This window comes from Manduca sexta, chromosome 23 (genome assembly GCF_014839805.1).
Source record: "Manduca sexta isolate Smith_Timp_Sample1 chromosome 23, JHU_Msex_v1.0, whole genome shotgun sequence".
NCBI classification, from domain to species: Eukaryota; Metazoa; Arthropoda; class Insecta; order Lepidoptera; family Sphingidae; genus Manduca; species Manduca sexta.
In genome coordinates this window covers 14,092,309-14,104,550 of record NC_051137.1, presented here as the reverse complement: position 1 = coordinate 14,104,550, position 12,242 = coordinate 14,092,309, and the positions used below count along the sequence as shown (strand labels likewise).

The 12,242-nt window shown below is 37.9% G+C and overlaps 1 protein-coding gene across 4 annotated transcripts in view; it reads left to right on the top strand.

The window, feature by feature from the left end:
• Nucleotides 1–9,568, top strand: part of LOC115450623 (stathmin-4) — a 52,540-nt gene extending 42,972 nt beyond the window's left edge. For 3 of the 4 annotated variants that reach the window (XM_037441824.1, XM_030178680.2, XM_030178679.2), the window contains 6 exons: nucleotides 3,204–3,370; nucleotides 3,694–3,908; nucleotides 5,162–5,279; nucleotides 5,668–5,808; nucleotides 6,774–6,914; nucleotides 7,175–9,568. In XM_037441824.1, coding sequence (XP_037297721.1) covers nucleotides 3,204–3,370; nucleotides 3,694–3,908; nucleotides 5,162–5,279; nucleotides 5,668–5,808; nucleotides 6,774–6,914; nucleotides 7,175–7,270 — 878 coding nt within the window. In that variant the 3' untranslated portion in view covers nucleotides 7,271–9,568. The remainder of the gene's footprint in view (nucleotides 1–3,203; nucleotides 3,371–3,693; nucleotides 3,909–5,161; nucleotides 5,280–5,667; nucleotides 5,809–6,773; nucleotides 6,915–7,174) is intronic. The other variant, XM_030178681.2, reaches the window with a different exon arrangement.
• Nucleotides 9,569–12,242: the final 2,674 nt, after the last annotated feature.

Below are 12,242 nucleotides of genomic sequence, written 5' to 3'. Positions count from 1 at the left end.
AGGCGACGCTGCTTTGTTACGGTAGGTCAAGAGGCTAACCTCTAGCTGCCTGAGGCTACTGTACAACATTTGTTGTGGCGCTAGGGCTTGCACAAAGTGATGCATTTTATCAGCAGTGATGAATCTTATTATGTATCTGAGGGTTTGCTAGCTCCGGCTATTTACACGAAGATTAGAAGTGCCTTTATTACAACATGGTTGTTTTACATAAATTATTGTTTACCTTTATGTGACAGAAATAGATATAAATTATATATAGGAATTATCTTTGACAGTTTTGAAATAGGTAATTGATTACAATATAATATTGATTTCTCATTGAATTTATTGAACAATAAAACAGCGTCTCGTATATAGTAATACTACTTATCTAAAATCTTTTTGTAAACTACACCAATAAATAGACGTAACTAACCTTTATTCCAATCAATAGCTTGTATCATCGACGTTTATATTTCCAGAATAAAAACATCCCCTAAATCTTTTTATCTAAATAAAAAGGCATGCAGAAAGCCTTCAATAAATTTTAATCAAATTAAAATCCAAAAATGTCGCCACATTCGTCATTAAGTTAAAATTATTACAGGCGATGTTCAGTCGAAGTACTGTGTATATAAAATGCGCTGTTAGTCATCGCGTCGCCCGCTGAAACACGATGCAATAACGATATGACTCACGAGGGGTGAGTACCCCTCCACAGGGTCGTAGCTAGGAGGCGGGGGGCAATATAGAGTGAGGCGACGTCCTGGGAATATTTATAGCCCCCAAAGCTATTTTTAGCAGAGTTCGATATAGATTCTGGAATGAGAAAGGGGGATTTAGTGCTGCTATCTGTCTGGATATTGCTCTTAGCATCTACGTAATCGCTACATAACAAGAAAATATTAGAGTATATATACTGAGAATTCAAAGATCAATTTAAATATGAATTGTTGAATATTGAAGTCGCGGAGTTTTATTAAAAGCATCACAATTTATAATAGTACTATTACAAATTTAACAAGGCTAAATAGAGTCGTATTGTACAAAATAACACCAATTCAAAGGCTCTTTTGTCCCCTAATACCGAGCCCCGATTACGCTCCCATCGCACCCCAATCCCACCTGCTATCCGATGATTAAACAATACGAAATTCCGCGGTAAGCAGCGACCTTGAAAAACCGGCGTTTCGGCAAACATCCCTAGGATTTTTCACATTCCACCACCCTTTGTATAGGGGACAGGGCTCAATTACTGCGCGAATGAAGCTCGCCCGAGTTTATTATAATTTATTATATTTTGTTTGGAATTTTGATTTGCCCTTCTGTTTGGATCGTTTGTTATGTTTGCAATGTTATTATACGCCAAGGTTACGTCATAATTGGAGTATTTTTTGTCGTGCTATGTGAGGGAATGTTGTGTTAATTCAGAAACTAATTGCAAAGAAAAAGTAGTTTATTTCACATTCATGTTGAATTATTTACGTTACATTATTTAAATGTTTATAGCATTTCTAAAAAAACTTTTCTTCAAAATTATTAGAACTAAGAATCATTAGTTATAAATAATTTAATTATTAATCCTTTACAAACCAAAATAGTAAATTTTCCAGCACTTGATTGCTTTCTGAAATTTGTAATTCAGTATTATTGAATCAATGTCATTATAATTTGAGTTAATGTTTGTTGTTGCGAAAATAATCAGAGCGTTAAATTACGCAACTGACTGTTTCCGTATAATTAGGAATCTAGATTACGTTAGAAGCAGGTTTTTTGTTTTTCAGTTAAATGCAATAATTTTTTATCTACTATGTACCAGTACCTATTTGAAACTATTTACATCGAAAAGTGTTGCAAATTATTGCCAATCTGCGTTATAAGACCTCAAGTTCGTCAAAATCTCAAAATTAGTCTGATTATTAAATTAGCCAAGATAAAGCTTATTCAAAATTAGTTACATTGAAATGACCTTCGCAATTCATGTCTTAATAATTTTTAATTAATCTAGTTTCCTCTGAAATTCATCATAAATTCTACTTTGTATAGTTTTAATCAAGTTACTCAAAAAAATATTTGCTCTCAACAAAGAGCTTAATATCTTAATTTAACCGTGGAGATGTGGCGTAATACGCAATATGGCTGTACATTAACTCTCTTATGGTCCGTCGCAGTAGGCGGTAAGCCGGCCCCGTTCCGTCACACTTTTCTGTCTAGCTCACATCGATCCAGGCTAGACTTGTGTCCTTGTGGAGGGGCGTGGGCGGAACCCTACTCAACCCACTGAAAGATATTCCGTCTGTGTTCGAACAAAGGATCTGTTTCGTAATATTCACGTAATGCGAAATATATTTGCGGCTTTCTTATGAATATTAAAATAAATACATTAAATTTCTTTTATGATTGGACATCAATTTCTTTTATGATGCGAGGAGCGTTTTGTTCATGCTAAACTTTGATATTTAAATAGAATAAGTAACATACGTACATAATATACATCTTTATTTTGATTATATGTGTATATTCACCCCTTTTTGACGTATCAATGATCGATTTCCGCAGTGACCTACCACACAGGCACTTTGTTTTTATATTACTTTATTACATAATTTTACTGTTGAATACGTATCCAGCATGCACCATCGCGTTCGAGATTTTAATAAAAAGATAAGTTGAATTCAATATTTGAATAATGTCTGCCGTGCTTTTGACTATTCGTATTTAAAGCTAGCAAAATTTCAAGTGACTTTAGTCTGACAATACTAAAGCGTTATACAAGTAAAATAAACTACGACTAGCCTATTGTTACGGCTGAATTGACACACACAGTTTTAAGAAACCTTTTACAGATAATTTAACGGAAATGTCTGAAAATATTCGGCAGAAACCCACAAAAAAAATATTGTTGTTTATGAATTTTCATTTATATTTTACGCTCCATCAAGTTGCCTGCTTATGCCTTAAAATTATAACAACTATAAATATATCTATGAGTGACTAGGAGCAAAGAAACCCTCGCCATTCATAGTATAATGTGGAACTAATTTCTTGTACTGACAGCAATAACTTTAAAACGAAGAAACAAAAGTTAGCCCCCAAGCAAGTTTTTTATTTTCCTGGTTAGACTATAGTTTTTTTTTATGATTTATTTTTTGATTTTTTTTTTGTCAACCTGCCAGTTCATTTCAAATATTTAACTACTTTAACTTAACCCTTTATTTGTTTAGCCACCGAGATCCGTTGCCAAGAGATGTCCAAGGGCGGTCTGGCGTACGAGGTTATCCTGGCCGAGCCGGTGGGCGTGCCAGTCCCTCGCCGCGCCGATTCGCCAGAGAAGACACCATCCGTCGAAGAGATCCAGGAGAAACTGAAGGCCGCTGAGGAAAGGAGACGTGTAAGTACCACGTGTGTCATGATTTTTTGCATATTAAGGTGCGTAAGTGTACTCTACTGTTTGGTAGTTTCATTTACAAGTAGGAATTGAGGAATTAGATATAGGGTGCAGGTTGTCATCACCTGAGGATTAATCGAACCTCGATTAATGTGTATCATGTATTAAATAGTTTAATCGATCATCAGCATGTGGTTTAAAATGGTTTGCCTCGATCCTGGCTGTTCATTGAAATAGTGTGACATAAACGATCGACCTCGTCAGTAAAACTTCGCCAAAACTCACACATATCTATCCTGATAGATTACAATGTACAATTCCATTAGAACTTGGAAGCCAGCAAGATGGCGGCCATAGCTCAGAAGATGGCCAAGATCGAGGAGGCGTCGCGCATCCGTAGCGAGCAGACGAACAACTTTATCGCGGCCACCAAGGAGGCGCTCGATGCCAAGATGGAAACTCACGAGGAGAAGCGCGAGGCGTTCATTAACGAACTGCGTGCTCGCCTCAAGGACCATCTCGAGGGAGTTGAGAAGACCAGGTAAGGAATACCTAGTCTACTACCCACCTAAAAAAGTCATGAAGGGTAAAATAATGGTGCAGATTTTGCAGATCAGATAGGAAGAAATGCAGTTTCAATGTTAATATATCTGAGATTTGATATTTAACACCCCAATCATCTTGTTTCGTCGTTAAAACATCTTCGGTTTTCGTTAACGGACACTTCAAAACACCTCATATCAGTGATATATGACAATCTTCTACATGATACTGTAACTTTCTTACAAAATCATCTCTCGTTGACTCAAATACGGCTTTATTCTTGACTATTTGAGTTTTCCGGGATAAAAGTCACGTTACATATTTTCCTGGGATAGAAAGTAGCCTATAACCTTCCCAGGGACTTAAACTATCTCCATACCAAATTTCATAAAAATCCGTTCAATAGATTTTGAGAAAATCGATAAGATACAGACAGACAGAAAAAGGGACTTTGTTTTATATTGTGTACTAGCTTTTGCTCGCGGCTTCGCCCGCGTGAAGGTGTTTTCCAGGATAAAATTCCACTGTTTGATAAAAGTCTTGCTACATATTTTCCCGGTACTTATAGGTTCAAACTAATTTTATCCCCAATCTATAATTTCAGTTCAATCAGTCGAAAATCTAAGAACATTTATACAAACTTTCATCCCCTATTTTATCCCCTTATGGGTAGAATTTATCAAAATCCTTTCTTAGGGGATGCCTACGTCATAGTAGTTTTATGCATGTAAAGTCTTAGCCCGATCCGTCCAATGGTTTGGGCTGTTCCTTGATATATCACTGTCAGTCACCTTTGAGTTATATATTATATTAACAACTGAAGTTAGCTAAAATTGAGTTTCTCGAAGCCGACCACTATTTATGTACTATGTATTTTGAGACTATGCAATTTTGTCGCGTTCGCGATTCACTTTCACTTTTGTTGAGTTTCAGAACGCGATATTAGATCCTCCAACGCGCACACGAATTTGAACTTTATGCAGCGGTAATAAATTACAAATTGACTCTCCATTTTATTTAGAAAACGTTTGTATGGGAAATAGAAAAATGCTGTTTTGAGGATTTTCCCGGCAATTATTCGAATTTTTCTCACCTTTTAAACCTTCCATAGACCTCCACGAATAATTCAAGACCAAGATAAGATAAATCCGTTCAGCCGTTCTCGAGTTTTAGCGAGACTAACGAACAGCAATTCATTTTTATATATATAGATTAAGATTAGTGCAAATATGGAAATTTGTTTACCTGCAGACTGACTCTGGAACAGCAGACCGCCGAAGTGTACAAGGCGATCGAGGACAAGATGACCACCGCCGCCGACAAGCGCGACGAGAACATCAAGAAGATGCTCGAACGCCTGCGCGAACATGTGAGTACTCGGCACTCAGCAGCATTATGGATGTGATTGTTGAGGGTTGTAATTATTCGTGCCTCAAACTTGTGCCACTAGTGAGTAAAGACCTCGTCTTTTCTGTATAGTTATTTGTAAAAACAAATTGCTGAGCTCTTTGTACTACATCGACGCGTTTAAGGTTTTAATACAGCCAAGATAAATCAGATTGTGTCTTTCTTGATCCAAAATCCTTCACTGGAATTAACTCATTTAACTGATATCCATAAAACCCTGACTTAAAATCATCATGCAAACCGAAAATATCAAATTAGTCTAATTTAAGAATTACATTAAATCAACAAAGATTAGAACATGCAGTCCACGACTAAGTAAAAATGAAGCTGATAGTTTTATGGTTGTACAGGAGGAGCAGGTCCGCAAGGTGCGCGCCGGCAACCAGGAGCGATTCCAGCAGCTCGAGAGCGCCATCCAGGAGAAGCTGCAGCAGGCCGCCGACCGCCGTCTGCTCCTTGAGGCCGAGCAGAAGGAGAAACTGCGCAACCACGTGAGTGCACACATGCAGGATACATGTTGAAGGGATACTATAGGGGTGGTATGCAGCTGGAGAGTCCTTTTTAAATGCTTTGGACAGTCATGGACAGTTCAAGTGACCATGAGGGTGAGATGATGTCTGTTATTCGAAAATGAGATCTACAGTGAAGCTCTTCAGTGTCCGGGATAGGTCACAGCTGGAATTTTATTCATATAGATTATTGCAGATAATGTTCAGTGTTCATTACAAAATATTCGACAGCTTAGTTCGTTTCAAGTTAGAAAGTTGCAACATATGTTTTGGACACTCGGTCGATTAATTCTTAATTTTCTTGCACAATTTACTATTGGTAGCTTTACCCATGGATACAATTCAGTGGCCCTCCAGATGTGTATTACCCATGCAAGTTTAGAAGTAGCTACCTTGTAACAAACAACTAACAAGGCTAAAATAATAGATAATTTAGATGTGCATAACTGTATTAGATATGAATCATTAGTTGTCTGTAATGTAAAATAGTTTGATGGAAAGTCCATAGAATGTGCGCTTTTAAGTATTGAAGTTTATCATCATCATATCATCATCGAGCTACACTGCTGAACAGGAGCTCGAATTAAAATTTTACAATTATATTTTTAGTGGTAGATCTCTGTACCTACTTACCTCCCTATCTATATAAAATTCTACCAAATAAATCTTTTTGTTAATGTGGTATCATTCATCATTGTGGATTGTCATTTAATTAATTAGGCAGCCATTTAAAAATCGCAATAAACTAATTTATTTTGAATTATTTTCAAATGGATATTTCCAACAAACTACCCTTTGTGGACATGAATATGTCTAGATGTTTTGAGTTGTTAAACGTGCTTATCATTTATGGATCCCTACCATGATTCCATCATATCCTAACATCAGCCTCGCATGCTTTATTTTTTTATGTTACCATATGAATATTTTTTGTTGGATTCATAAAGAACATTAAGCTGGCCGAGGTCCGTTCTGCCGCCACCGCCAAAGTAGAAGAGATCACCAAGGACATCGAAACCAAACTCACCACCGCCGAGCAGAACAGGGAAAAGGAGATCCAGAAAAAATTGGACTTTGTCAAGAAAGAGGTTTGTCGAAGGCGCTGACTTTCTATCGCACGTCGGCTATCGGTCATACTGTCTCTGCACTAACACCTTTCATTTTATAATTCTGCAGTCGCTAACATCGCGGAGGTTGGTTTGTTCCGCTAGAGCTCGTCACATTTCGAACTTGATATAATTGCGTGATATAATTATTCAATATTATTAATGTGACGGGCAGGTCTAGCGGGTCGAGCATTGTGTCTAGTTATTCCGTGTCGCAATGCGTAACTTGAGTTGTGTTGCAGGAGCGGCGCGCGGAGCTGGTGCGGCAGAACAAGAGCGCGCGCACGGAGAGCGGCGCGGCGGCGGGAGTGGCGGGCGGCGCCGCGGGCTCGGGCTAGAGCGCGCGCCGCCCCGCGCCGCGCCCGCCGCGCCCGCGCCGCCGCGCCAGGGGAGCCTTCCTGGCCCGGACGCTCATGGCCACGCCGTGACCGAGCCCGACCACCGTCTGTCGCTTTCCGATGTAGCATTCGTTTGTAAGCTCGGCCTCACTCCCGCTTGGTTTCGGGCGGCACGGCTCGGCGCGCCGGGCGACGGGCCGCGTGCATCGCGCGGGTCACATCCTGATTTATCATTCTTTCCGTGGGCTTGGAGGAAGTGCGGTCGGCGTGCCGGTCACACGTGAACACGTGAGAGGCTATCAAAATTTACGCGTAAAATTAAAAAAAAATTACTAGTTTAATCAGACCTAAAGGATAGATAGGCAGTCATAAATTACTATGGCTCATTAGAATTAAAGGCTGGTCACCCTGACACAAATATTATCGTCATGTGTCTCATATTAACACTGCCACGTGCCACCTGGGTAGATCGACTAGCCTGCATTGTTTTATCTACGATAGTAATTTATGACTATAGGTTAAGGTTTTGGCTGGTCCAGTGACAAAGTGTCTGTACCTTGGTGTGAGCCTTGGTGGCGCTTTTAAAGCCGATGTGGCGTCGGTGTTGTAACATGTTAAAAATATTGTGATAAAAATTAAATAAAAATATTCCCCCAATATCGCACAGTGCAGCATCCTCACAATATTGATGTTACACCCTGGACGCGCTTTCTGTTTGACACCATAAAGCATTCCTCGTGAGCATGCTTAATTATACATTCTTAGAAGTTATTTTCACCCGTATGTTGGCAACATTGATGTACACCGAAACAATTTTGGCCTAGCAAAATTTTAATGTAATTGTCTTAGACGTGTTTAGGGCCGGCTTTTGGTACTCGAACAAGTGAGATGGTTGTACCCTCATTTGTTCGGATTACTACAAGTGGGTATGAACCCTGGTCCTGTACTTATAGCGTATATATTGAATCGTTTGTAATTGTTTATTTTATTGAAATGGTTTAAAGTTGAGGATGAATTGCAACGCCTATATTGTCAGAGTACGGAACCCACGGTGGAATTACACTTGAATGTTAGCGCGTTGGCGGTGCGAGGTAGCTTGGTGAGGTTATTACTATCTCTAATCGTTAGTGATAGAATTATATCATTATTTTTAATATATGTCATACGCAACAGTATTTTTAGGATGGGTATAATCTAAATTTAAGTTTGTCTCGCGTTTTTAACTTGCCTTTGCTATTAATTATGTATTGAATTATATATTTTTGTATCGTTTCGTCGGGGAGACTTGCGTCGCGGGTTGTAAGGAGTTTTAGAGTTGGTTGCATGCCATCTGTGGTACCGATGTCCACATTATAATTCCACAAGACGCAGACTGATACACACAGCGACAAAATTCGCTCGCGTCAGAGCGATGCCGCATCTAGTCTATATTATGTCAAATCTTAGTGGCATTCACGTGGTAATTGATCTCAAAAAATGGTTCAAGAAATAGTCTGAGCGTTAGTTGGTTAGTAAACAGCGGAAGTGCCTCAGTATTTGGTAAAATTGGCTCACGTCGATATCAATAAATGTAACATATAAAACTGCCTTTAATAGCGTTTTATATTTTTTTAACGGAGGGTAGAGGGGAGAGCGTGCGCGACGCTGGGAGGTGTGTCGTGGGACGCAACGACGCTTGTGATGTTTTGCTCTAGTGATAGTACGTTCGGTAGGCACAAAGACGGACGGCGCGGTGCTCCGTGCCAGTGAAACTACTTCTGTATTTTATAGTATATTTTTGCCATTGGTTACTCTGACGTGGACGATCTTGTACATAAGTGGGACGGCACGATGCTTGGCGCGAGTGCGGGCGAGTGCGGGCGCAAGGGGGCGCGGCGCCGCGGCGCGGCGACTCGCTTGCCTGATGACGCTTCACACTATGTTACTACCGCTGTATGAGTAAGGGAACTAGGTGTAAGTAAGCTTGTTTCTCGGTAAAGATGTGTAAACTTCTGACCAATTTGCCTTGGGTATTGTGTAGCCTTTTAGATTCTCACGATCGAGACGAATCATGTATAGCGATGCAACATTATAGCTTTCAGATAAATATTGTATTTTTGTGTTTTGTTCGTAACATTTTTGCGTATAATTAGGACACTCTTAACTCTTATTAATATGTTATCGTTGATTTTATATTTTAATATGTGATTAATTATTAATGTGCTTCAGTTTGTGAGGTATATGAAAATTGCTGTTTGAAGTGCAGGCAACTTTTGTAGTTTCATTGTCGTATTAAATAAAGTCATAAATACTAATAAATGTATCGTTTTATTTTACTGGACCCTTATTCTGTATGATAGTGTAAACGCGTAACGCGGCCGTGTCATGTTATCTTTGAGAAATGTGCGTAGAATGGTATTCTGTAAGCCAAATTTCTATAGTCCTAAACATGATGTGTTGTGTTACGTGCTTGTTACGCACTGTTAAAATAACGTGCGGGATAGAGAATAAGGCCCCAGATCATTTACAGCATACATAGAGTTAAGTACACCACTACCTTTCCTTACTATCCTGATAATTGAAAGACTGAAACACTATAAACATATACATATGCATATTATATTTGAATTACCTTAGAGATACTAAATAAGTAAACTTTGAAAATAGTACACCAAAGTCAGAGACCAGCAGTTAAAAAGATAGGAAATAGTCAGTCTGATGGTGTGCTCCACGATTTCTTACCATTACAAACAGAACCTCAAACTTCCATTACGAGCATCATTCTGAGACATTAGATATTGATTGTTAGATTAGATAGAGATTGATTGAACCTGGCAACGTGCAATATTTACATTGGCTATTTCGCAAAATTAAGACTGATACGCATTGGACTGCTAAAACTTATAACCATTCAAATTGGTGTCGTCTGTCTTCAATAAGATTAATAATTAAATATTACTTTCCTTTCCGATTGTTAGAGAGTGGCTTTTTATATCTATCTCACTTATTTATTTAATGGCTACAGAAAATTCCGTACGTCTATATATTATCTAACCTTGTTTCTTATTCGTTAACACGTTATGAAATTGCTCGGAACAAGGTAGCTAAATTAAGCTAACTGCAAAGTTAAAAAACTGCCTTGGTGGCATGGCTATTACAGTAAAAATGTGCTAAGGTCGCTTCGATGGTCGGGTCGGAGAAAATGATATTAGAATTTTCTACTCAGTATCTGCCTGGAGTCTAGAATTTATACCGGATTTGTCGGAAGGTCCTTCCCTATCGCATCGTGGGATGAAATACACATGTATTTGTTAGCGCCTTATGATTAAATACGGGCAAGAATATTTTCCCCACAGGTTCGTCTCTCCTAATTCACACGCCTGAATTTTAAAAATTAAAAAACATCACACTGTATTATTTATCTGAACATATGATATGTAAATAACTGCGAAATATTTTTGGACGTGGAATAATTAAATTGATTAATTAAAATATTTAAACTGATATAAGTTCTATATTGGACCAATTATTACATGAATTACATAACATAAACCATAGATATATCCTAGATATTTGAGTCAGAAAATTTACTATGCATAAAATATGGACGGTAGAAACTGTTAGGACAAAAATGGCAACCCAAAATATTATGTGGCAAAAGGACTAGTATCACACTACAAATTGTTCTAGGATTGTTGACGATTTTAAAAAGGTTAGCTGTCAAAATAAAAACATGGCTTCCGCGTTATGTCAGACCCGTTTAACTCGGCGTAAAAAAGTAACACAATAGCGATGAGCAGCTATCTCACTTTTCACGATTTTTCCATACATTTAATGAATCGTTCCTTAAATGTCTCTTTCTACACAACGTCCTTTATTAGTGTGTGTATTATAGTATAAGCTGTCATTCGATCGCAAATAAGCGTCTCTAATCTCGGATTCTGAAACGACGCGTAGCGCCAATTTTTATTGTGGTTAACCTTTAACCGCTGCTTTGAAATTGAATTTTCCGTCGCAATTCGCTATTTTGATTTGAAGGCGGTTTTCATTTATTTATTATCTAATTATAGTGCTTTATTGTGTGTGAATGTTTTTGTAAACAGTATATTATAAAAGCAATCATTTAGTGTTTACCAGTTTAAACGTGTAATTGTTTTTTTCGTATAGTTTGATTTATTTGATAATATCATGGTTTATAAGTGCTCTGTTCCCGGGTGCAGTACTCGAGGCCGAGGTATTAAATATTATAGTGTGCCGTTCACAAATAAAAAAGGTGGGAAGAGTGGTTAAGTTTATGTCCATTCCTACAAAATTATCCTCCTACTCAACGCGAAAACATTCGTTTTGTCATAAACATTTTATTCCCGAACATATAAAACAGAATCTAAGATTAACACCTAATGCGATTCCTTTAGTAAACTTAGGAAATACAGATAAATATAAAGTTACAAACCGAGATTTGATATTAGAAATTGAACCCACTAGTAGCATTACTGAACCCTTTATTTTTAAAGTAGTTAACCCTTCTGAACTTAATCGACCCACTATAGAGCAAAATTGTTCTATCATACAAGAACATCAAAGTTCTGAGCTGTCTAGCACGGTATCAATTCATGCTTCATTGAATGAAGCAAATAGTAGTACTCCAACTCAATTTACTCCCAATATACCTCACAATACGCAATACCCAATATGTATAACCCCTTCCACATCAACCACCATTGCTGTGTGTAATGAGCACAAATTAAAAGTCACAGCCTAGTTAAACGTAGATTAACTAATCGTATTAGATTAAATCCCAATGAATGTACCCCTCGTAAACGAATTTTACGCTCTTCAATTCACATTTTAAAGAATAAATTACGTCTCTTGCAATCAAGGTATAAAAAGTTAAAGACTAGATTTGACCTTCATGCACCAAAACAAAGGTGTTCTTGAAAAAATATAACATTTTGAGTACATATGGGAAATTATTAGTAGATTCACAATTACG